Below are 27,278 nucleotides of genomic sequence, written 5' to 3' on the forward strand. Positions count from 1 at the left end.
TTGAGGTGAAGGCGGCAGGAGGTGGTCAGGGGGGTGACAGAAGGTGGTCAGCAGGAGGTGGTCAGGGGGGTGACAGAAGGTGGTCAGCAGGAGGTGGTGAGGGGGGTGACAGGAGGTGGTCAGCAGGAGGTGGTCAGGGGGGTGACAGGAGGTGGTCAGCAGGCGGAAGGTGGTGGTCAGGGGGGTGACAGAAGGTGGTCAGCAGGCGGCAGGAGGTGGTCAGGGGGGTGACAGGAGGTGGTCAGCAGGCGGCAGGAGGTGGTCAGGGGGGTGACAGGAGGTGGTCAGCAGGCGGCAGGAAGTGGTCAGGGCTTGAATATGTGGTTTTAAAGGGAACCTGTCACCCCCCTGCCGGGGTGACAGGCTCCCGACTCCCCGTTAGAGCCCCCTATACTTACCTAATCCCGCCGGGTCCCGCTTCTGGAGGTGGTCATGTGATGAAGATCTCAGCCGCTGCAGCCCGGCGCGCGCGCTGAGAGATGAGTCCAACTCTCATAGAGAATGACGGAGCGCTGGACTCTCCTGTCATTCTCTATGGGTGTTGGACTCATCTCTCAGCGCGCGCGCCGGGCTGCAGCAGCTGAGATCTCCGTGACCTGACCACCTACAGAAGCGGGACCCGGCGGGATTAGGTAAGTATAGGGGGCTCTAACGGGGGGTCGGGAGCCTGTCACCCGGGCACGGGGGGGGGACAGGTTCCCTTTAAAGACAGGGCTGAGTCAGAGGTCATCACGAGGCAGCGGACTTGGGGGACAGGGGACAGGGAGCAGCCATTGAAAGTGATTGACAGATTAGACGGCAGGGTAGAGCGAGATGGGGGAAAGATTTTTTCAATCTCTGCACACATACCGTACCTGCAGAAGAGGAATGGCAGTTGTGATTCTCTTTCTCGAATGGGTCGCACTTAAGCACGGACATCTGGAGTTTCAGCTATGGCCAGGGACGGTATATGTCTGTGACTGACCACTGGATAAATGTCCTGCCGAGAGAAGGAATGGAGGTTACACCACATCGCTTCCTAGATTTATTTGTGGCCATTACACTGACACTTCTTTTTCTGCCTCCAACACCTCACCCTGTAATCACACCCTGTCCCTGTGGTGTACCAATGCTGCCAAGACCAGCGCTGTCAGGCTGTCCTTAACCTGCGAAGCCTGGGTGATCGTAGCCACATTGGGCAGAAACTTCTTTGGGCCATAGAGGACGACATATCCAGGCTCCATCATTCTCTATCCCATGGTCCGGGCTTCTGCAGGTCGGGTTTTCCCGTTTATTTGTATTCAAATTGGCCAGGTGTTCAGCTGTTTTTTGGCAGCTAAATCTCCCATTCACCTCACCTTACAGTAAGATTACTTTACATGTTATTCATTGGGGGGCTATTTTTTTTTTTCAAATAATTAAAATAATTGAAGAAAGTGATTGACTGGCTGATTAACGTTAATGACATTTTGCAGTTTTTGGCACTGTCACAGCTGTATTGTATTAGAGTCCGACTATTGCAGCAATAACCTCAAACCTCCGCTACAATTCATGAACCTAATAAATGATGTTTTGACTGATTTGCTCATCTCTAAATATAATAATAACAACAACAACAATTTCTATATAACGGGGGCAGGGTACTGACAAATGTTCTTTAATTTTAGAAATAAAAAAAGTTGTCACCATTGAGTAGATGACCCCCCCCCCCCCCCCACCGAGTCCTCTCCTGTAAATAGATACCCCCCCCCCCCCACCGAGTCCTCTCCTGTAAACAGATGACCCCCGAGTCCTCTCCTGTAAATAGATGACCCCCGAGTCCTCTCCTGTAGATATATGAGGACCCCCCCCCCCCCCGAGTCCTCTCCTGTAAATAGATGACCCCCGAGTCCTCTCCTGTAGATATATGAGGACCCCCCCCCCCGAGTCCTCTCCTGTAAATAGATGACCCCCGAGTCCTCTCCTGTAAATAGATGACCCCCGAGTCCTCTCCTGTAGATAGATGACACCCCCCCCCCCCGAGTCCTCTCCTGTAAATAGATGACCCCCGAGTCCTCTCCTGTAAATAGATGACCCCCGAGTCCTCTCCTGTAAATAGATGACCCCCGAGTCCTCTCCTGTAAATAGATGACCCCCGAGTCCTCTCCTGTAGATAGATGACCCCCGAGTCCTCTCCTGTAAATAGATGACCCCCGAGTCCTCTCCTGTAGATAGATGACCCCCGAGTCCTCTCCTGTAGATAGATGACCCCCGAGTCCTCTCCTGTAGATAGATGACCCCCGAGTCCTCTCCTGTAGATAGATGACCCCCGAGTCCTCTGCTGTAAATAGATGACCCCCGAGTCCTCTCCTGTAAATAGATGACATCCGCCCTGGTGTTTATGCCGTGGCTGATTTCCCTGGATGCTCCACCAGTGATGGCCGTGTATTCCCAGCACTCGGCTCCATCGCTCCCTATAAATGTCCTGGTGTCGGGAGCCGAGCACATCTGCCGCATAGACCTCTGGAGCGCAGGAGCCCAGGTGAGTGCCCATGGCCGTCCCCTGATAAGACCCCCCTGTATGCTGGATGTATTATAGGAGTATATTATAGTCTTACTGCAGGGCTCATGTGTGTATAGTGTAGATTGTGGATGGGTCTCATCATCAGGACTGTATAATACTGGAGGTTTTATCATCATATCCATCATGTGCTGAGGGCTTTGTTACAGTGTGTCAGTCCTCTCCTTCATTATGAATGAGTATAGTGACTGGAGCCTGACTGTCCTAAGATAGAATGATAGATGTTACTATAGTCATAGAAGTAGCGGCAGCATAGGCAGTAGCAGTGATAATAGTAATGGAGGCCTACAGGTATTATTACACAGTGTAGTTCTGTAGGAGTAACCTTGGGAATAACTGTAGGGGGTGCAGAGGTCACATCTGAGTCCTGGGCCGGTAATAATAGACCAGTGATGTCATCACTGACCCCACATTTCTGTTGTAGTGATGTCACCGCCGACCTCTCCTTAGAGTTGTAGTGACCTCACATGGAGTCAGACTTTTTCCTTCAGCCTCAGCTGTAACTATGTCTGGGGATGGAGCTGACCTTCCCCTCTCACCATCGCTTTCGTTCCTCGTGTCCTTCCTGCCTTCAGTCTGTGTATCCATCGACCTCTCTGGCCTTTATGAATCGGCCTTCCCATTACCTTCCTTACTCATGTTCCTGCAGGACTCATCCTTTGTATCCTCATCCTACCAACAAATCTCCATGATTTTCTATTTTTTATATGTTTTGTCTTTAGATACTAAAAAAAGCAACAAAAATGTCCCATAAAACATGTGGACCTCACAAATAATACAGGTGTAATGTCCATAGGGGAAGAGTGAGCGCTAACTGTCCCCAGCCCACTCTGCCTACCTAATGGGATGGACTGTCCTAGACAGGAGGCCCCAACTGGGCGGTGGCCCCTACGCTGGCTATGTGCGGGGCCACCAGCAAGAAGGAGCAAAGTTTAAAATAATTCAGTTCGCCAGGTTTGCAAATTTTTGTGTACAATTCACTAACTTACAAATCGAACCATGAGACTGAAAAATGTGAGGAAGGTGGGGGAGTGAGGGAAAAGACAAAGTAAACTCACCTCTCCTCAGCCCGTACCGTTGGGCAACCTGCAGCTCTTCCAGCTGCAACATCATGGCCCGGATGAGTGATTGCCTGCTCAGCCAGTCAGTTACTGAGGAGAGATACCGCTTCAGACACTGACTGACTAAGCAGGCAATCGCTCAACCAGGCCATGTTGTTGCAGCTGTGAGAGCAGTGTACATGACATATCTGTATTCCAGCAGAAGATGTCAGCTGGCGGGCCAATGGGACCCAGAGGCGGTACTACAAAGGCTCAGAGACAGTTAAGTTTACCTTATTATTTTCCTGTTATTTCCAGACCGCTCAGCCAATCACTGACTGAGACAGAACAGCTCCCCGCACAGTGATTGGCTGAACAGGCTGTCACTCTCCGTTGTTTACAGCTGCCTCCAGCCTGCTCAGCCAATCACTGACTGAGATAGGACAGCTCCCTGGGCAGTGATTGGCTGAGCAGGCTGTGTCTCTTTGTCTGGCCGGGGAGCTGTCCCAACTCAGTCAGTAATTGGCAGCATGGGCTGTAGGAGACTGAAGACACCACAGACATAGAGGGGTAAACTGGGGGAGTGTGAACAGGTGAGCATCTTTTTTTTTTTTTTCTTTCCACAAATTTTTGTAATAAAGCTTGCAAACTTCAATGTGAATGCAGCTTATCCTTAGTCAGCAGTCCGCGTCCAAACCAAGAAACCACGACACAATCAGATAGCAAGGACAAAGTCAGAGTCAGACCGACAGTGTCAGAAACCAGGAAAAGAGGCGAAGAAATATATAAGGATCAGGAGACAAAGCCAGAACACGCCAAGGGTCACACACATACGGTAGTGAAGTACAAAATTAGGAGACAAGTAAAGTCAGGAAAACAAGGCAAGGTCCGAAACTCTTCAGGAATAGCAGGGGATAACGCTGGTGATGCAGCACAAGACACACAATAACCGGCGGCTATGCTTCTCCCACCGGACCTTACTCCAGAGCACTGGGCTGCCCCCTGTAATTGGCCCAACACTCTGGAACTCCTATAAGGCTGCCGAGCCACCTCATCACGTAGCGCGGACAGCCTAACACTCCAGGATACACAGCTGCCGCTGGAAACCGCAGGACCTCCATGATAAAATGGTGGAATGGCCGCCTCAGGACCGCGGATGGGTATGTTCCTGACAACAGGATTCTTGGTTCTCTATAGTAAAACAGCTCCAGCCTGTACAGACTCAGGATGATGAGAAGATTGGACGGGTTCCGGCTGTCGGTGACTTTGGCCCCATAACTTTGTGGTGACATCTTGGCTCCATCCCAGACCCGGAGGAAACCGAACTCTAAACAAACTTCTCATACCAGCAGATTGTGTTCTCCTTAGGAGTCATGTGACCGGCGTCCTGCTTAAGTATGAGGTCACATGGTAACCAGGACTTCTTGGTTCCCTCAATTTATTTTTAGCAATGTGAGATTTTTGGATTCTAGTCACTGGCAAAACCCCTCATATTAATGCATTACCCGGCCTGGCCATAAGAGATGTGTAATACTTCATTCCACCTGTGGAGGTGCTGCAGGTGAACAGAACACATACCGTCTAAGGGCAGGAGATAAGGTTAAAGGAGTCTTCTAGACAGCAGGGTTCCACTGTAATATAAGGTGTAAAGATCCCCATATCTGATGTCATTATATTAGTGATGTCATATGGGGGGGGGCTGTGACTACCTCTCTATACACATGATAAACAAGGGGCAGGGCTGTGGCTACCTCTCTATACACAGGATATACAGGGGGCGGGGCTGTGACTACCTCTCTATACACATGATATACAGGGGGCGGGGCTGTGACTACCTCTCTATACACAGGATATACAGGGGGCGGGGCTGTGACTACCTTTCTATACACATGATATACAGGGGGCGGGCCTGTGACTACCTCTCTATACACAGGATATACAGAGGGCGAGGCTGTGACTACCTCTCTATACACAGGATATACAGGGGGCGGGGCTGTGACTACCTCTCTATACACAGATATACAGGGGGCGGGGCTGTGACTACCTCTCTATACACAGGATATACCGGGGGCCGGGGCTGTGACTACCTCTCTATACACAGGATATACAGGGGCGGGGCTGTGACTACCTCTCTATACACAGGATATACAGGGGGCGGGGCTGTGACTACCTCTCTATACACAGGATATACAGGGGGCGGGGCTGTGACTACCTTTCTATACACAGGATATACAGGGGGGCAGGGCTGTGGCTACCTCTCTATACACAGGATATACAGGGGGCGGGGCTGTGACTACCTTTCTATACACATGATATACAGGGGGCGGGCCTGTGACTACCTCTCTATACACAGGATATACAGAGGGCGGGGCTGTGACTACATCTCTATACACATCATATACAGGGGGCGGGGCTGTGACTACCTCTTTATACATATCATATACAGAGGCTCGACCGGTCGGTACAGGGGGCGGGGCTGTGACTACCTCTCTATACACAGGATATACAGGGGGCGGGGCTGTGACTACCTTTCTATACACAGGATATACAGGGGGGCAGGGCTGTGACTACCTCTCTATACACAGGATATACAGGGGGCGGGGCTGTGACTACCTCTCTATACACAGGATATACAGGGGGCGGGGCTGTGACTACCTCTCTATACACAGGATATACAGGGGGCGGGGCTGTGACTACATCTCTATACACATCATCTACAGGGGGCGGGGCTGTGACTACCTCTTTATACATATCATATACAGAGGCTCGACCGGTCATTTGCTAGATGGTGAAGTGTGATTCCACTGCAGTGGTTGGTCGGGATATAGCTCAGCCAGATATTAGGTTGTCGTGACGCCAGTGCAGATTGGGCACACAGATATGGTGGCACACCTGCTTTAATTTTAGGAAGGCAGGCTATATCTTTCCCCTGTGGTCAGTGACCTGCCGGGCTGTTTGGGGGCCCTTTGGGCGCTTATCACAATGGTCAGGAGTGGAGTTGTGACCCACCCGGACTATCGGTACTGCCACCCACAGAAAGGAGAAATGACCCAAGGATGGTGCTAGTACTGTGTAGGTGCTTAGGTAATAATATCTGAGTTCTGTTACCTTAAATAAACTCTCTTTTACGTTAGAAATACTTGATACAGTGATATACAGTAGACTTGTCACGTGACAATATCCTTTGAACTTGACTGACAAGACTTGTGCTGAGAGCTTGAGAGGTAGTATAGCCATGCTGGCTTTGTTGCGTGTTGAGAAGTAGAGTAAGTTCAGAGAAGTAGAGAGGAGGATGTCGAGAGAGTCCCAACCCAATGTAGTACTGTGCTCTGCCGGAACTTTAGTAGTAGAATAAGTAGAATGCTTGAGTAGAGAAAATACTTGTGCTCGTGTTTTGATCTCTTTGATCTTCACACCACCTATTGCCCACTAGTGTTGGGTGACCCATCCTAGAGGGTGACACAAGCCCCAGACCTCGATACCTGGGTTGAGCAGAGTGGCCAAGGTTTTCTGGCTACACCCGCGTTGCGAGATAGAGAACGTAGGCTTCTAGCAACATTGCTGTATCCGGATCAGTTCCTCTTTCTTCGGGATACTGTCCTGCACCTTTAGACTTGTTCACGGCATGGGCTGGGATGATCCCTGACTTGTCCTCTCTGAGAGTGTCTAGCACTGCATAGTGTGTGGAAATTCTGCTTTTAAGAAGAGAGTGTCCGTACTTCCCAAGTGCGTCTGTAGACTACCAGACCTCAGACTACACTCGACTTGTCCTCTAACAGGGGACCTGGCATAAGCTAGGGCCCAACGTGACCACTGTAGGGACCGTTCTGGCTTGCATCCTCTCTGTACAGGAACCAGACTAAGACTCCCTAACACTTCCTCTCCCCATGTGACTACCTTCTACGGGGTATGTAATACCTGCTGTGAGTTACATAGTTACATAGTTAATACGGTTGAAAAAAGACACATGCCCATCAAGTTCAACCAAGGAGGGGATGGATACAGGGAAGGGGGAGGGGTGATAAGTTCTATACATACAGGGAAGGGGGAGGGGTGATAGGCTCTATACATACAGGGAAGGGGGAGGGGTGATAAGTTCTATACATACAGGGAAGGGGGAGGGGTGATAGGTTCTATACATACAGGGAAGGGGGAGGGGTGATAAGTTCTATACATACAGGGAAGGGGGAGGGGTGATGAGTTCTATACATACAGGGAAGGGGGAGGGGTGATAGGCTCTATACATACAGGGAAGGGGGAGGGGTGATAGTACTATACATACAGGGAAGGGGGAGGGGTGATAGGCTCTATACATACAGGGAAGGGGGAGGGGTGATAAGTTCTATACATACAGGGGAGGGGGAGGGGTGATAGGTTCTATACATATGCATTTATATTATTTTGGTCTAAGAACCTGTCTAGCCCTGTTGTGAAGCTTCTACTGTTGTTGCTGTGACCAGATCCTGTGGTGACTGTTCCACAGATTCACAGTTCTCATGGTAAAGAAGACTTGTCGCCTCCGGAGATTGAACCTTTTTTTTTCCAGGCGGAGGTAGTGCCCCCTTGTCCTTTGAGGGGGTTTTACCTGGAACATCTTTTCCCCATATTTCTTGTAGGGGCCATTTTTTAGTTTAGTTGCCCTTGTACCCTCTCCAGCTCTAGAACATCCTTTTTATGAATCAGGTTCCAAAACTGGACGGCATACTCCAGATGAGGCCGCACCAAAGCTTTATAAAGCGGTAATATTATATCCCTGTCCCGAGAGTCCAGGCCTGTTTTAATGCATGACAATATCCTGCCGGCCTTAGAAGCAGCTGACTGACATTGTGCTGTTCTGTAGTCTATTATCTACAAGTACACCCAGATCCTTCTCTATCAGCGACTGCACCAGAGTAACTCCCCCCAGGACATATAATGCTGCAGGTTATTACTCCCCCCAGGACATATGATGCATGTGGGTTATTAGTACCCAGGTGCATAACTTTACATTTATCCACATTGAACCTCATTTGCCAAATGGACGCCCAAACACTCAGTGTGTCTAAGTCATCTTGTAACATCTGCACATCCTCCATAGACTGTACTGTACTACAAAGCCTGTAACATCTGCACATCCTCCATAGACTGTACTGTACTACAAAGCCTGTAACATCTGCACATCCTCCATAGACTGTACTGTACTACAAAGCCTGTAACATCTGCACATCCTCCATAGACTGTACTGTACTACAAAGCCTGTAACCTCTGCACATCCTCCATAGACTGTACTGTACTACACAGCCTGTAACATCTGCACATCCTCCATAGACTGTACTGTACTACAAAGCCTGTAACATCTGCACATCCTCCATAGACTGTACTGTACTACAAAGCCTGTAACCTCTGCACATCCTCCATAGACTGTACTGTACTACACATCCTGTAACATCTGCACATCCTCCATAGACTGTACTGTACTACAAAGCCTGTAACATCTGCACATCCTCCATAGACTGTACTGTACTACACATCCTGTAACATCTGCACATCCTCCATAGACTGTACTGTACTACACATCCTGTAACATCTGCACATCCTCCATAGACTGTACTGTACTACACATCCTGTAACATCTGCACATCTTCCATAGACTGTACTGTACTACAAAGCCTGTAACATCTGCACATCCTCCATAGACTGTACTGTACTACAAAGCCTGTAACATCTGCACATCCTCCATAGACTGTACTGTACTACACATCCTGTAACATCTGCACATCCTCCATAGACTGTACTGTACTACACATCCTGTAACATCTGCACATCCTGCATAGACTGTACTGTACTACAAAGCCTGTAACATCCGCACATCCTCCATAGACTGTACTGTACTACAAAGCCTGTAACATCTGCACATCCTCCATAGACTGTACTGTACTACAAAGCCTGTAACATCTGCACATCCTCCATAGACTGTACTGTACTACAAAGCTTGGTGTCATCTGCAAAGATAGAAACATTGCTGTTAATTCCACTCTCACTATCATTAATAAACAAGTTAAACAGAAGAGGGCCCAGTACTGACCCTTGGGGTACACCACTTATTACCAGGGACCATTCGGAGTAGGAATCATTGAGTGAGTGAGAAGAGTGTAGAGAAAGAAGGAGAAAAGAGATAGGTGGAAAAGAGCTCTCATTGGCGCACAAATCACAAACAACAATAATTGAGTAATACAGCTGTGCAATACCTAAGCATACAATATACATACTAGCGACATCTAGTGTCAAAACTTAGGTACAACTGCATCACCACTTCTACTTATAGTACAGGCTTTTGCGAATGGTGTGTACATCAGTAACACCCGTGTTGGGACAACACAACTACCTCTATACACATGATATACAGGGGGCGGGGCCGTGACTACCTCCTTATACACAGGATATACAGGGGGCGGGGCTGTGACAACCTTTCTATACACAGGATATAGAGAGGGCGGGGCTGTGACTACCTCTCTATACACATGATATACAGGGGGCGGGGCTGTGACTACCTCTCTATACACAGGATATACAGGGGGCGGGGCTGTGACTACCTCTCTATACACAGGATATACAGGGGGCGGGGCTGTGACTACCTCTCTATACACATGATATACAGGGGGCGGGTCTGTGACTACCTCTCTATACACATGATATACAGGGGGCGGGGCTGTGACTATCTCTCTATACTCATGATATACAGGCTGGGTGTCAGCAGTAATACAGCAGTGTGGTGCACATGTAGATGGGTGTACATGGTGTGTATGTGGGTCTCGCGATCTCTTGGCTGTCTCTCATCTCTCTCAGAGTCGGTTTCCTCCCAGTTCTCGGCTCTCATCAGATAATCTTCACCATTTCCTCTTCCTCCATCACCTTGTGTAATCATTGAGCTCGGCGCAGTCACTGCTCTATTCTTCTCCTTACAGACTCCTCAGCCCTGTACAGTCCTGCACTGATCTCATCCTCTCCTGGTGTCACCATGGATCCCGCACCCATCACCTTCTGAGGCCTCATCCCCAATCTCTGCAGAAACCCACAGAACACCTGTAACCAGATGGGGAATACGGAGCAATGTGTACCAAGCTGTGAGACGTGACGGAGAGACGGACATTACATAGGTATGTAACAAATACAGGGGATATATAGTGCCCAGGTTATACCAGGCAAGATGATGTATAACTTATACCAGCTGTACATATATAATTATATACAGGATATACCCAGGTTATACCAGCTAGACATATATAATTATATACAGTATATACCCAGGTTATACCAGCTGTATATATATAATTATATACAGGAGATCCCCAGGTTATACCAGCTGTACTTATATAATTATATACAGGAGATCCCCAGGTTATACCAGTTGTACATATATAATTATATACAGGAGATACCCAGGTTATACCAGCTGTATATATATAATTATATACAGGAGATCCCCAGGTTATACCAGCTATACTTATATAATAATATACAGTATATACCCAGGTTATACCAGCTGTACATATATAATTATATACAGAGATCCCCAGGTTATACCAGCTGTACATATATAATTATATACAGGAAATACCCAGGTTATACCAGCTGGACATATATAATTATATACAGGAAATACCCAGGTTATACCAGCTGTACATATATAATTATATACAGAGATCCCCAGGTTATACCAGCTGTACATATATAATTATATACAGGAGATACCCAGGTTATACCAGCTGTACATATATAATTATATACAGGAGATACCCAGGTTATACCAGCAGTACATATACAATTATATACCGTATATACCCAGGTTATACCAGGAAGACATATATAATTATATACAGTATATACCCAGGTTATACCAGATATATATATATATATATGTATATATATATATATATATATATATATATATATATATATATACACACAGGAGATCCCCAGGTTATACCAGCTGTACATATACTGTATAATTACATATGGGAGATACCCAGGTTATACCAGCATGCTCCATTTCACTATAGAAAGGATATGTAAAACCTATAGCAGCTGTATGCATACAATTATATGCAAAGAATATCCTAGTTATACCAGTATGCTTCATTGCATTATATACAGGAGAAGAATAACTTATACGAGATATATATATTATATTATATGATATTATACTATATATAAATATATCATTACATACAGCGTCATATCACCTGTATATTACATAATGACCATCGTTGGACTTTCCTCTCTTATTGTAGAAGATGCTTCCTCTATGACTTTGCTCCGGTCATGTCAACCACCAGCCAACCCAACTGCAGCCACATCAGCCATTTCCTGCTCAGCGGGATCCCGTATCTGGAGGACTTCAACCCCTGGTTGGGATTTTTCCTCATCTCAATGTACATTGTCGCAGTCATGGGGAACTCCTCGATTCTCTACATCATCAGGGTGGATCAGGAGCTTCACGAACCCATGTACATCTTTCTCTTCATGTTGTCCCTTATAGACCTGCTGCTAGCCACCACCACCATGCCGAGGATGCTTGGGATCTTCTGGACAGATGACAGGGAGACCAAGTTTAGTAACTGTCTTACCCAGATGTTCTTCATCCACTTCTTGTCTGCTCTTGAGTCTGGAATTTTGGTGGCCATGGCTGTGGATCGCTATGTGGCTATCTGTAACCCTTTAAGATACTCGTCTATTCTAACCAGTGAAAAAATCTGTAAGATGTCTGCCTTGATTTTGGGTAGAGGTGCTCTTGTCATGGTTCCCATCCCCCTCATCATCAATCGGCTTCCGGAGTGGAAGAGTAACGTTCTATCACATTCCTACTGCCTGCACCAAGAGGTGATGAACCTGGCTTGTGGAAACATCATGGTCAATGTCATCTATGGACTCTTCATTATCCTCTCAGTCATGGGCATCGACTCGCTCGTCATCTCTCTTTCTTACCTGCTGATCATTAAGACGGTGCGTGGTCTGGAGGACGCCAGCATGAAGGCCTTTAGCACCTGTGCCGCCCACATCTGCGCCGTCCTTGTCTACTACATCCCACTCATTGGTCTCTCTGTCGTACACAGGTTCAAGAACCCCACAGCTCCGCACCTTCATATCCTCTTTGGGAATGTCTATCTCTTGGTTCCCCCTGTCATTAACCCCTTAATCTATGGGATTAAAACCAAAAAGATTCGCATCGGATTTAAAAAGGTTTATAATAAGATAATCCATCGGGTGAAAACCTCCAGGAACATATGACTCGAGCAGGACGTGGGCCGGGCCAAATCATCAACACCAAACACCTATATATTGTTCTTTGAAGAGATGAGAGATGGACTGTAATCCTACTGATCATCTGTGATGTTTGGTGTATTGATCTATGAAAGGAGGGCGATTTAAAGGGACAAAAAATTAACACTGGTTCTTCCATAGCATAGCTCCCTCCATCCCCATGTAAAGTCCTTGTGCCCCCATAGTCGTTGCTACAGTGTGAGTTCTTAATTTCAGCCGTCGTGGTAGTTACCTTCATGGCATTATGAAGGATAGGGCAGGTAAGTATCCTTTTTCACATTTTTCCGATATATATTCATGGCAGGAGATGTGGTTTCTCATAGACCTCTTCAGTCCTCCTCACTTCCCCAGTGGAGGTGGTGGGGCATCGGTAATTCTGCCCTAACTTGTACTTGTACTTTAGCCACATGCAGCGTGCAACCTACAGTGTGAACAGAGGCATTGGAGTGCTGCCAATTTTTGCTTTTTTCAGGCCAATAACAGGGTCAACGCTCAGGTCCTCTGTCATAAACAATGTTTCCTGTTTATTTTATGTCCATGTTCCTTCAGATGTGGGTAACCCATATTGTAGGAATGTTGAGAGTCTTATATAGCAGGTTACTAATATTTTGTGTGCAGGAATGACATAGCGTGTAATACATGTGTTGGGTGTCCAGCAGTATATCAGTAAAGAGGTATCTTTCTTCTAATGCGTTGTTATCTATCCGTAAAGACTTCACATGTGGTTTGATTAGATTATGTCATGCAATAAGAAGCACAGTATGGTTGAGGACGGTGGAGTTCGACCTGGACGTGTTCATTGAACAAATGCGTAAGGGAGTAATTAAAACTAGGAGAGATATCATATATTTATTCCTACATAAAAAGATCAGTAAGTAGTAGTAGTAGTAAGAAGAAACGGGAAAGAGATTTGGGGCCAATTAGTGATATACAATGGACAAAGATCTATTAACATGTGAATTTAATGTCCAGATCGGGCAACCACCGTCTAATCCAGATTAATTTAAATCATAGATTGTATTATACCCCATCGTTTTTATATAAGATCAAGAGGCGGTCTGATGGGAAATGCCCTGGATGTGGCTCTTTGGAGTCAGGTCTTGTGCATATGGTTTGGGCCTGCTCAATGATTCAGGACTTCTGGAGTTATATAAAAGTTATAGAGTTATATAATAGGACAGTTGATGCAAATGGTATTGAACTACCTTTTTCTCCGTTATTTGCTATATTGGGGACTAAAGAGATTAAAATAGGAGAAGAAGTCCAGAAGTCCAGTGTTAAGGTGTTTTTTTTTATGCCAGACTGCTCCTAATATGTAACTGGATGGGCTCTGTGGCCCCTAGTATGAAGGCTTAGGAGAATTGTAAAACTAGATATAAAGAATATTATAACTAATTGAAACATTTATTTTAGTTTTTTGTTTTTTTTATATTTTTCTTTTGCTCCCTTTGGCTTGGGGTGGGTGGTGGGGTAGGTGGTATGGTTTTGGTATACTTTATTGTACTATTGTTGTATGATTTATTGTTTGAAGATTTTTTAATGTTTGTAAAATGAAGTTTTGTGGAAAATAAAAAAAATGTATAAAAAAAAAACTTCACATGTGGGTGGGAGTTGTGGTACCTAACATGATGTTGCCTGCTCTGTTGCCTCCTTCATACCCCGCTGTCCTTTCCCAACCCCTTCTTCTGTTCCTCACCACCTTCCATTTCCTCCTCCAGACCCCTTGTGTCTCGTATGCTCTGCAGAAGGCTCTCTAAAAGGTGTAAGAAGGTGGTGATCAGGAAATAAACACTGTCTAAAAAAAACGTACGCACCTCTTTCCTCCTGACTGCCCCATCGCTGTCCTCTATGACTCCCCCATCTCTGCCCTCTATGACTGCCCCATCTCTGCCCTCTATGACTGCCCCATCTCTGCCCTCTATGACTGCCCCATCTCTGTCCTCTATGACTGCCCCATCTCTGCCCTCTATGACTGCCCCATCTCCGTCCTCTATGACTGCCCCATCTCCGTCCTCTATGACTGCCCCATCTCTGTCCTCTATGACTGCCCCATCTCTGTCCTCTATGACTGCCCCATCTCTGTCCTCTATGACTGCCCCATCTCTGTCCTCTATGACTGCCCCATCTCTGCCCTCTATGACTGCCCCATCTCTGCCCTCTATGACTGCCCCATCTCTGCCCTCTATGACTGCCCCATCTCTGCCCTCTATGACTGCCCCATCTCTGTCCTCTATGACTGCCCCATCTCTGTCCTCTATGACTGCCCCATCTCTGTCCTCTATGACTGCCCCATCTCTGTCCTCTATGACTGCCCCATCTCCGTCCTCTATGACTGCCCCTTCTCTGTCTTTTATCATTGTCCCATCTCTGCCCTCTATGACTTCCTTCTCTTTGTCTTCATGTCTGACATTTGTTAACTCTGATTCTGCTCCTCCTCTACCCTGCTGGTTTCCTCCTCTTCCATCATGATTGCTGCTCCTATCTTCTTCCATCATGACTGCTGCTCCTCTCCTTCTCCATTACTGCTTCTTCTCTCCTCTTGTATGACTGATGTTCCTCCTCCGTGACTGTGACTGATGCTTGTCGCTTCCTCCTGCCTCCAGTCTCTACTAATTTCAGGCATCGGATGACCAGGTAATAGTTTAATAACGTCTATAAACAAGGTTTCTCTTCTTTTCTCCATTGGTCTTACTGATGCAGATCATCTCTCACAGTCTTCATTATGGGAAACCATAACAGTAATAAGTGAGCCAACTTGCTGTTGGATGTACTAAGCTGCCAGGAAATCCCAATGTTCAGGAATAAGATAAACATCTGCTCATGTGGCTGGAGACAGATATCAACCCGAAGAGAGGAAGAGGCAGTGCGGAAAACAATACAAGAAACCTCATCAATTCTAAAATCTTTCAAACAAAAGCCCTTGGTCCAGCCCATGGCTGTACTGAGAAGGGAGCCAGGACATGAGGGTGGAGGAGGCTTCAGCCAGGGCATGAGGGTGGAGGAGGCTTCAGCCAGGGCATGAGGATCGATGAGGCTTCAGTCAGGGCAAGGGCATAAGGGTGGAGGAGGCTTCAGCCAGGGCATGAGGATCGATGAGGCTTCAGTCAGGGCATGAGGGTGGAGGAGGCTTCAGCCAGGGCATGAGGGTGGGGGAGGCTTCAGCCAGGGCATGAGGGTGGAGGAGGTTTCAGCCAGGGCATGAGGGTGGAGGAGGCTTCAGCCAGGGCAAAAGGGTGGAGGAGGCTTCAGCCAGGGCAAAAGGGTGAAGGAGGTATCAGCCAGGACATTATGATGGAGGAGGCTTCAGCCAGGTAATGAGAATGAAGGAGGCTTCAGCCAGGACATGATGGTGGAGGAGACTGCAGCCAGAGCGTGAGGGTGGAGGAGGCTTTAGCCATTGTATGAGGGTGAGAAAGCTTGAGCCAGGGCATGAGGGTGAAAGAGGCTTCAGTCAGGGGATGAGGGTGGAGAAGTCTTCAGTTAGGGCACCAGGGTGGAAGAGGCTTACGCTGAAACATTGTTAAGATGGTGAAGGAGGCTTCAGCTAGGGCATGTGGGTGGAGGAGGCTTCAGCAAGGCTATGAAGGTTAAGAAAGCTTCAATCAGGGCATAAGGGTGTAGGTGGCTTCAGCCAGGGCATAAGGGTGGAGAAAGCTTCAGCCAGGGCATGAGGATCGATGAGGCTTTAGTCAGGAAATTAGGGTGGAGGTGTCTTCAGCCAGGGCATGAAGGTGGAGGAGGCTTTACCCATGGCGTGTTGGTGGATGAAGGTTCAGCCAGGGCATGAGAGTGGAGGAGACTTCAGCCAGTGCATCAGGGTGAAGGAGGCTTCAGCTAATGCATAGAGGTGGAGGAGGCTTCAGTCAGGACATGAGGGTGGATTAGGTTTCAGATGGGGCTGGGGGTGGATAAGGCTTCAGCTACTGCATAAAGGTGGAAGAGGCTTTAGTCAGGACATGAAGGTGCATGAGGCTTCAGATGGGTGCTGAGGGTGGAGGAGGCTTCAGCCAGGGCATGAGGGTGGAGGAGGCTTCAGATGGGGGATGAGGGTGAAGCTTGAACATTAGTATTAAGGTGGTGGAGGGTTCAGTCGAAAAATAAGGGTGGAGGAGGCTTCAGTCAAGACATGATGATGGAGGAAGCTTACGCAAGGACGTAATTATAAATGTAGTAATCAGTGTAAAGGTAGTGAAAGATTTTTTTTAAAAAACTATATGTTTGGTATCGCCACATCTGTAAGAATTCATAAATGATGCTATTATTTCTACAGCATGGTTAAAGGAGAAGTCGGTAGGATTATAAAATCCTGCATCCGGCAGGGGGGAAATTCATTACAACTTCTAACTTACCTCTACCCGTGCCTGCGGTAAGTGGCAGGGCCAACCGGCGGGAATCCTGCCGGGCACCAGGATCTCTGGAGCTCACAAGTCAGGACCCGGCGGATGGACTGGCCGCTCAGCCAATTAGTGACTGGAGTGACATCCCGAGCGACCAGTCCATCAGCTGGGAGTCATCACAACTTGGGGGAAAATGCCTTCTGGAGGGGGTCCCTTAGCTGGTCCCACCACTCACTGTGAGACCGGAGAGAGATAAGTTAGTACTTGTAATCAATTCCCCCCCCCCCCGCCACCTGCAGGATTTTATTATCCACCAGACTTCTGATTAAATGCTGTACAGAAATATTTAACAGCACCAGAATTGCTGAACTTAAAAAGACATCTATAAAGACATAGATGAGATCAAAAAAGTCATATATAAGTAAAAAAATTATATAATATCAATAAAAATTATATATCATCCCAAAAAAATGAGCCAACACCTAGCTCCCACACCTAGAAGAAGAACGCTATGGATCTTGGAATGTGCTCAACAGTTTGTTTGTTTTTGGAAAAAAGTTTCTATCGTGACAAAGTGATAATAGTGGACAACTAGAGATGAGTAAATTTTCAGTATTAACAAAGCAAAGTCGTCAGAGGGGTGCCGGAAAAAGCTGGATCCCATCCTGGGAAACTTCTCCCAGTTTTGCCGGACTGGAAACCATTAGCCCAGAGTGGAGCGGCTGATAAGCCGACGGCCGATCTAATAAGTTGCTTTGCATCGTTAATGCTGTAAATTTGTTTATCTCTAGTGGTAACAAATTTGATATTAATAATTGAAGATAAAGGACGTCTTGCACTCCACCCAAAGCTGGTGGAACCTTCAATTAATTGTAGACAACGAAGAGCAGGCAAGGAAGGAGGAAGGTGGTACTATGTAAAGTGCTGCGGAATCTGTGTGCAGCACCGCTCTTGTCTCTAGATCAGGTGGGGTTTGCAATTAAGCTCCATTCACTTCAATGGAACAGAGTTGCAAAACCTGCACCCAACCTGGAGACAAGAGTAGGGCTGTCTCTGGAAGAAAGTGGCCATGTTATTCTAACACAGAATAACCCCTTTAAGGGTATATTCACACGGGCGGGCTCGCAGCGAGATTCTCGCTGCGAGCCCGGCAGGTCCTGTCAGTTTCCATAAACTACATACTCGCTGCGGTCCGCAGCAAGTATGTAGTTGTACCGCGCTTAACCCCTTCTACTCCCGCCGGCTCCCCCGCTGTAAGCAGCATACATTACCTGTCCTTGCTGCACGGGTCCGGCGTCCTGCTCTCCCGTCCGGCCAATTAGTGTGTTGCCCAGCCGCAGCCACTAATTGGCCGGACGGGAGAGCAGGACGCCGGACCCGTGCAGCAAGGACAGGTAATGTATGCTGCTTACAGCGGGGGAGCCGGCGGGAGTAGAAGGGGTTAAGCGCGGTACAATTACATACTCGCTGCGGTCCGCAGCAAGTATGTAGTTTATGGAAACTGACAGGACCTGCCGGGCTCGCAGCGAGAATCTCGCTGCGAGCCCGCCCGTGTGAATATACCCTAAGGATGTCATCCAGGGGCGAGCACGGTGGATCCCTCTTATTGCTGTTTAGCTGAGTGCTGTATGTCAGGCAGATGGGGATCTCTCAGTATATGTGAATCCCAGTGGCCGAGCCCTTCTCCTGACTCTTTTGATAGTTTAGTTTGCGAGTTAAGTTGTGGTTATTTTAACACACAAATAGTGTGATGTGCATTTAATCCTTATGGTGCGTTTACACAGACAGATTTATCTGACAGATCTTTGAAGCCAAAACCAGGAACAGACTATGAACAGGGATCAGGTCATAAAGGAAAGACTGAGATCTATCCTCTTTTCAAATCCATTCCTGGCTTTGGCTTCCAAAATCTGTCAGATAAATCTTTCTGTGTAAACGCACCCCTAGTCTGTGATTATTGTTATTGGGAGTGTTTTTAAAGGAAGGTGAAGGCCCATATCCAGGAATCACATATCATAGTGACAATTCACAGGAGTATCGGAGAACGTTCCTCAGACCCAGCTCACACCTGACAACGTGATTTTCATATTGTCGTCTATTCTGGGTGTGATTTGCATTTTATAGATGAGAACAGAAGATTCTATGGAAATGACTTGAAAACAGTCAGTAACCCAATGAGGTCCATGGGATTGTGGCCAGAAGATGTAACATTGACCGCATGTCCGTCAGTGGTGTAACCCGTCCTCGTGCCGCAGTCTCAGAAACCTGCACCAGCTCCGGAGAAGGCCACGTCCCCGCCATGCCTTCAACTTTCATAAAAGAATTATTACTAATTGATGATGATGAGCCGTAATTAACATTAATAACTTTTGCCATCTGCTTCCCAGTCCTCTCCTGTAAATAGATGCCCCCCCCCCCCCCCCCAGAGTCCTCTCCTGTAGATAGATGACCCCCGAGTCCTCTCCTGTAGATAGATGACCCCCGAGTCCTCTCCTGTAGATAGATGACCCCCGAGTCCTCTCCTGTAGATAGATGACCCCCCCCCCCGAGTCCTCTCCTGTAGATAGATGACCCCCGAGTCCTCTCCTGTAGATAGATGACCCCCGAGTCCTCTCCTGTAGATAGATGACCCCCCCCCCCCCCCCGAGTCCTCTCCTGTAAATAGATGACCCCCCCCGAGTCCTCTCCTGTAAATAGATGCCCCCCCCCCCCAGAGTCCTCTCCTGTAGATAGATGACCCCCGAGTCCTCTCCTGTAGATAGATGACCCCCGAGTCCTCTCCTGTAGATAGATGACCCCCGAGTCCTCTCCTGTAGATAGATGACCCCCCCCCCCACCGAGTCCTCTCCTGTAAATAGATGACCCCCGAGTCCTCTCCTGTAGATAGATGACCCCCCCCCCCCCCCGAGTCCTCTCCTGTAAATAGATGACCCCCGAGTCCTCTCCTATAGATAGATGACCCCCCCCCCCCCCCCCCCCCGAGTCCTCTCCTGTAAATAGATGACCCCCGAGTCCTCTCCTATAGATAGATGACCCCCCCCCCCCCCCCCCCCCCCGAGTCCTCTCCTGTAAATAGATGACCCCCCCCCCGAGTCCTCTCCTGTAGATAGATGACCCCCCCCCCCCCCCCGAGTCCTCTCCTGTAAATAGATGACATCCGCCCTGGTGTTTATGCCGTGGCTGATTTCCCTGGACGCTCCACCAGTGATGGCCGTGTATTCCCAGCACTCGGCTCCATCGCTCCCTATAAATGTCCTGGTGTCGGGAGCCGAGCACATCTGCCGCATAGACCTCTGGAGCGCAGGAGCCCAGGTGAGTGCCCATGGCCGTCCCCTGATAAGACCCCCCTGTATGCTGGGTGTATTATAGGAGTATATTATAGTCTTACTGCAGGGCTCATGTGTGTATAGTGTAGATTGTGGATGGGTCTCATCATCAGGACTGTATAATACTGGAGGATTTATCATCATATCCATCATGTGCTGAGGGCTTTGTTACAGTGTGTCAGTCCTCTCCCTTCATTATGGATGAGTATAGTGACTGGAGCCTGACTGTCCTAAGATAGAATGATAGATGTTACTATAGTCATAGAAGTAGCGGCAGCATAGGCAGTAGCAGCAGATTCAGGAGTCTGGAATATGTACCGATGCAGGGGTCTGTATTGACTCAGGGGTCTGGGGTATATATTAATTCAGGGGTCTGGGGTATACATTGATTTAGAGGTCTGGGGTATACATTAATTCAGGGGTCTGGGGTATACATTGATTTAGAGGTCTGGGGTATACATTGATTCAGGGGTCTGGGGTATGTATTGATTTAGGGGTCTGAGGTATACATTGATTTAAAGGTCTGGGGTATACATTGATAAGGGGGTCTGGGGTATACATTGATAAGGGGGTCTGGGGTATACATTGATTCAGGGGTCTGGGGTATACATTGATTCAGAGGTCTGGGGTATACTCTCAGTGGTGTGCTGCTCTCAGTGGTGCGCTGCTCTCAGTGGTGCGCTGCTCTCAGTGGTGCGCTGCTCTCAGTGGTGCGCTGCTCTCAGTGGTGCGCTGCTCTCAGTGGTGCGCTGCTCTCAGTGCTGTGCTGCTCTCAGTGGTGCGCTGCTCTCAGTGGTGCGCTGCTCTCAGTGGTGCGCTGCTCTCAGTGGTGCGCTGCTCTCAGTGGTGCGCTGCTCTCAGTGCTGTGCTGCTCTCAGTGGTGCGCTGCTCTCAGTGGTGCGCTGCTCTCAGTGGTGTGCTGCTCTCAGTGGTGCGCTGCTCTCAGTGGTGTACTGCTCTCAGTGCTGCGCTGCTCTCAGTGGTGTACTGCTCTCAGTGGTGCGCTGCTCTCAGTGGTGTACTGCTCTCAGTGGTGTACTGCTCTCAGTGGTGTACTGCTCTCAGTGGTGTACTGCTCTCAGTGGTGTACTGCTCTCAGTGGTGTACTGCTCTCAGTGGTGTACTGCTCTCAGTGCTGCGCTGCTCTCAGTGGTGTACTGCTCTCAGTGGTGCGCTGCTCTCAGTGGTGTACTGCTCTCAGTGGTGTACTGCTCTCAGTGGCACGATGCTATCAGTGGTGTACTGCTCTCAGTGCTGTGCTGCTCTCAGTGGTGCGCTGCTCTCAGTGGTGTACTGCTCTCAGTGGCAAGATGCTATCAGTGGTGTACTGCTCTCAGTGGTGCGCTGCTCTCAGTGCTGTACTGCTCTCTATCAGACACCAAGAACTGTAATCGCTCTCCTCTACTCAAGTAACTAACTCTACCCGGAAACTAACTGGGCCTTAGGGCCCTATTCCACCGGACAATTATCGTTCAGATTATTGTTAAATCGTTCAAATCTAAACGATAATCATTCGGTTGAAATGCAGTTAAAGATTAACGACCAAACGAGAAATCGTTGATCGCTTTATAAGACCTGGACCTATTTTTATCGTTGCTCGTTCGCAAAACGTTCGCATTAAATAAGACATCGTTCGGTCGTTCGCTATAGATACAAACGCAATAGCGAATAAATAGCGAAGATCGCAATTACGATCATAAGTAACGATTATCGTTCCATGGAAATGAGTGAACGTTTTCAGGTCATTCGCAATAGCGGTCGTTTGAGATCGTTAACAATTATGCAAACGATAATCGTCCAGTGGAATAGGGCCCTTAAGTAGTGGTGGCCGGGACTAACTTCCCATTGGAAAGTACTAGAAGCAGACAGACCTGGGTGTTTGATATGATATGATGTGTAGTGTGAGCTAACAATTGGCTAACAAAACAGAGTAAAAAGCACGGTTAACCCTTTGTGAGACAAAAGTGGTGGAGTTGCAAACAGCGGTCTTCAGCCCAGAGTTTGCCACTTAACAGATGTACCTGATGACAGGTGAAACTAGGACGTAGCGGCACACCTGCTGTGAGACACTAACATTATCACCTTGTGTAATCATTGAGCTCGGTGCAGTCACCGCTCTATTGTTCTCCTTACAGACTCCTCAGCCCTGTACAGTCCTGCACTGATCTCATCCTCTCCTGGTGTCACCATGGATCCCGCACCCATCACCTTCTGAGGCTTCATCCCCAATCTCTGCAGAAACTTCTCATCTGAAACCCACAGAACACCTGTAGGAGAATATAGAACAACGTTTACGAAGCTGTGAGAAGTGACAAAGAGAAAGATATTATATAGGTAAGCAACAAATACAGGGGATATATTTTGCCCAGGTTATACCAGACAAGAGGTTGTAGAACTTTTACACACCCTGTAGGAAGTAGTCACATGGGGAGAGGAAGTGTAGCGTCACTTAAGGGTTAGTTTCCCTCTGATTCTCTGAGGCGTAGGACACACACAGACCAGGCATCCCTGCTGAACTTAGCCGGGGCCTGGCTCTGCCAGGTTCCCTGTCCAGGACGGTCCAGCTGTGACAGTGAACAGACGCACAGAGACTTTTCTTTTCTCAGTTAGGCTACGTTCACACAGAGCAAAAGGAGCGGATTACGCAAGGAAATATTTCCGCCTGAAATCAACTGACGCTGAATTCCGAGCAGAATATAAGCAGAATGCAAGCAGAATCCCTGCGTATTCTGCTAGGAAAGTGTTCAGCTCGTAATCAGCTCTTGACAAATTCAGCGCGGAATACTCGAGGAATCCGCGCTGAATCCGCATGCATTCAGCGCTGAAATTCAGCGAGTATTTGGTGAGTAAACTAGACTATACCAGAACATATACTAGAATCCTCCTCCCCCCCCTTTTCCCCATTTCCGCGCTGATTCAGCAAGTAATTTCCGCTTGTATTACGCTTGTATTCCGCGCTGAATCCGCGCTGAATCTGCGCTGAAACAGAAAATCAGAGCCCCATTGATTTGTATAGGCTTCCGCTAGCGGAAGAATGAACATGTTCATTCTTCTGGCGGAAAGCGGATTAGTTCAGTTCGGAAATTCCACTGTGTGAACTGCAGAGCAGAATTTCCATTCAACACAATGGAAATTAGCTCTGCACCTATTTTAACGGCTGAAATTTCAGCGCTGATTCAGCGCAGAAATTCAGCTGCTTTTGCTCAGTGGGAACGAGCCCTTATACTCACAGACACAATGCAGTGTTAAGCAGCTAAAGAGGACAAGTCAGAGATCACCCAAGCCCATGCAGAGAACCTCTCTTAAAAGAGCAGGGCAGTATCCTAGACAGAGTAACTGACCCGGATAGAGCAAAGCAACCGTAATCAAGTACTGTACCTCGCAGCGCAGGTGAAACCGGATAAATTCGGACACTTAACTATTTAACTACAGGTAACCAAGACTGGGGCTTGTGTCACCTTCGTAGGACGAGTAACAGGTCGAAACACAGGCACAAGTATTCTCTTCTTCTCAAGTATCTTTCAAGTATTTCTTCTCACTAGTTCCGGCAGAGCACATTACTACACTGGGTTGGGTCTCTCCCAACAAACTCCTCTCTACTCTTCTGAATTCTTCTACTCTACTCAACTGAACCAGCACTGCTACTCTACCACTGCTAGTCTATCTCAGCACTTCGGTATCTCTCAGAACAGATTCAGTGAACTCAAGTCTGTATCTTAGAAGTCACTTGTCACACCACTATCCCGTATTGTAAGAGACTTTTCAGTAAAGATCACCTCATATATTCTATTGGGACTCAGTGATAATTGCACCAGCACCTATACACACAGAAAACACCGTCCTTGGGTAATTTTCCCCTTTCTGTGGGTGGCGGTACAGACAGTCCGGGTGGGTCATCTTCCCCCTCCGGACGACCGTGATAAGAGCCCAAGGGACCCATCACAACCAGGCAGGTCACCGACCATTGGGGAACAATATAGCCAGCCACTAAACAAAACAGGTATACCTGTGTGCTGAGTTAGCACTGGCGTCACGACTATACCACCATCACTGGCTGAGCTATATTCCAACCACCGACATAACATCATCCCGGCGGTTGGGCACTGAAAGGTGGGACCACCACAGCATGGCTTCTTATAGTCTAATTAGCCATGTTACTATATTACAGATGCACCCCCTATATAAAAAGCTATATGACTCTCTTAATATTACATAATGTCCATTGTTGGACTTTCCTATCTCATTGTAGAAGATGCTTCCTCTCTGACTTAGCTCCAGTCATGTCAACCACCAGTCAACCCAACTGCAGCCACATCAGCCATTTCCTCCTCAGCGGGATCCCGTTTCTGGAGGACTTCAACCTCTGGCTGGGGATTCTCCTCATCTCGATGTACATTGTCGCAGTCATGGGGAACTCCTTGATTCTCTACATCATCAGGGTGGACCAGGGGCTTCATGAGCCCATGTACATCTTCCTCTTCATGCTGTCCATGCTAGACCTGCTGATCTCCACCAACATCATGCCGAGGATGCTGGGGATCTTCTGGACAGATGACAGGGAGATCCCATTTGGAAATTGTCTCACCCAGATGTTCTTCATCCAGTTCCTGGCTGCTCTGGAGTCCGGGATCTTAGTGGCCATGGCTGTGGATCGCTATGTGGCTATCTGTCACCCATTAAGATACTCGTCTATTCTAACTAGTGAAAGAATTAGTAAAATGTCTGCCCTGATCGTGGGGAGAGGTGCTCTTGTCATGGTTCCCATCCCCCTCATCACCAATCGGCTTAAGGAGTGGAAGAGTAACGTCCTATCACATTCCTACTGTCTGCACCAAGAGATAATGAAGCTGGCTTGTGAGGACATCACGGTCAACATTATTTATGGACTCTTCATTGTCCTCTCAGTCATGGGCATTGACTCGCTCTTCATCTCTATTTCTTACGTGCTGATTATTAAGACGGTGAGTAGTCTGGAGGACGCCAGCATGAAGGCCTTCAGCACATGTACCGCTCACATATGCGCCGTCCTCGTTTACTATATCCCACTCATTGGTATCTCCATCATACACAGGCTCAAGAACCCCACAGCTCCGAACCTTCATATTCTCTTTGGGAATGTCTATCTCCTGGTTTCCCCAGTCATTAACCCCTTAATTTATGGGATTAAAACCAAACAGATCCGTGACGGATTTAAAAAGGTTTATAGTAAAATAATCCATTAGGTGAAAACCTCCAGGAACATATGACAGGAGCAGGACCTGGGTCGGGCCAACGCATCAACACCAAACATTTCCGGCAGGACTCCGACCAATCCGCTCAAATCAGATACAAGGAATCCTCCAGGGTGGAGGGGCTGGTATTGGACAATGATTTATTATAGAGTACAGTAGTTTTAAGATATATAGTTGTATAAAATGCAAGAAATCTCAAAAGAGAGTCATGGGCATTGGCCACTTCTCTTTGGCACATCCAACAGGAAGGGTATTGGCAGATACCTGGACCTTTAGGGTGTAGGTTATATTTTATGGCACTCTTGTGCGGCACGATCAGGCCAATAGCAGGGTCAACACTCAGGTCCTCGGTCATAAACACTGTTTCCTGTCTACTAGTGATGAGCGAATACTGTTCGATCGAATAGATATTCGATCGAATAGTAGGGTATTCGATCTATCGAATATTATCGAATAGTTCGCTGAATATTCGATAAGCATTCAAATCCCCCAGCTTCCGTTTTTTACCTCCAAGTGGTTATGTTAGATGTTATGTAGATGTTTTTCAGTAATCGAATACTTGTTCCCATTGACTTTAATGAGATCGAATATTCGATCGAATATTCGAATATTTGGGAGATATTCGTACGAATATTGAACATTCGAATATTTCACTATTCGCTCATCACTACTGTCTACCCAATGTACTTGTTCCTTTATATGTATGAAACCTAAATGTTACGAGTCTTATGTAGCAGTCTATCTTGTGGACAGCAATGACATAGTGTGTAATAAATGTGTCCAGCACGTAACAGTAAAGAGATATCCTACTTCTAGTGTCTTGTATCTGTCCATAAACACTTCATATGTGGATGGGAGCCGTAGTATCTCTCATGAGGAAGCCTCGTCATTTCTTTAGAGATGATCACTCAGATTAGTAACACCCCCTTCCCCCCACAACCATCTGTCCCCCCACCCCGATTGCTCTGATACCTCCTCTAGACTCCTGTTTTCTATAGACACCTCTGACTGTACCCTGTTATAAAGATAAGTGTTGAAGTTTATTATTCCTGATACATCTTACAGCTTGGAGTTACAGTTACATAGTTAATACGGTTGAAAGAAGACATGTCCATCAAGTTCAAGCAAGGAGGGGATGGATACAGGGAAGGGGGATATACAAGGAGGGGATGGATGAGGGGAAGGGGGATATACAAGGAGGGGATGGATGGAGGGAAGGGGGGTATACATGGAGGGGATGGAGGGAAAGGGGATATCCAAGGAAGGGATGGATACAGGGAAGGGGGGTATACAAGGAGGGGATGGATACAGGGAAGGGAAATATACAAGGAGGGGATGGATACAGGGAAGGGGGATATACAAGGAGGGGATGGATGCAGGGAAGGGGCATATACAAGGAGAGATGGATGGGGGGAAGGGGGATATACAAGGAGAGATGGATGGGGGGAAGGGGGATATACAAGGAGAGATGGATACAGGGAAGGGGGATATACAAGGAGAGATGG

General features: G+C 47.6%; 2 protein-coding genes across 4 annotated transcripts in view; both read left to right on the forward strand.

Annotated features, from left to right (window-relative positions):
- The window catches only part of LOC138792194 (olfactory receptor 51E1-like), a 52,535-nt gene extending 38,099 nt beyond the window's left edge, over positions 1–14,436 (forward strand). For 2 of the 3 annotated variants that reach the window (XM_069969325.1, XM_069969328.1), the window contains exons 2-3: positions 10,524–10,715; positions 11,850–14,436. In XM_069969325.1, the coding sequence (XP_069825426.1) occupies positions 11,881–12,846 (966 nt within the window). In that variant the 5' untranslated portion in view covers positions 10,524–10,715; positions 11,850–11,880 and the 3' untranslated portion in view covers positions 12,847–14,436. Of the gene's footprint in view, positions 1–2,414; positions 2,501–10,523; positions 10,716–11,849 lie in introns of those variants that run through there. The other variant, XM_069969324.1, reaches the window with a different exon arrangement.
- A 10,386-nt stretch (positions 14,437–24,822) lies between these two features.
- LOC138793339 (olfactory receptor 51E1-like) lies at positions 24,823–25,764 on the forward strand. Its single transcript, XM_069971866.1, has one exon. The coding sequence runs from the start codon at positions 24,823–24,825 to the stop codon at positions 25,762–25,764; it is 942 nt and encodes a 313-aa protein (XP_069827967.1).
- Positions 25,765–27,278: the final 1,514 nt, after the last annotated feature.

The sequence above is a fragment of the Dendropsophus ebraccatus genome, chromosome 5 (genome assembly GCF_027789765.1).
Source record: "Dendropsophus ebraccatus isolate aDenEbr1 chromosome 5, aDenEbr1.pat, whole genome shotgun sequence".
Taxonomy (NCBI): Eukaryota; Metazoa; Chordata; class Amphibia; order Anura; family Hylidae; genus Dendropsophus; species Dendropsophus ebraccatus.

Excerpts from the sequence above, each read along its gene's own strand:
- LOC138793339 (XM_069971866.1), top strand. The coding sequence starts at position 24,823 with ATGTCAACCACCAGTCAACCCAACTGCAGCCACATCAGCCATTTCCTC.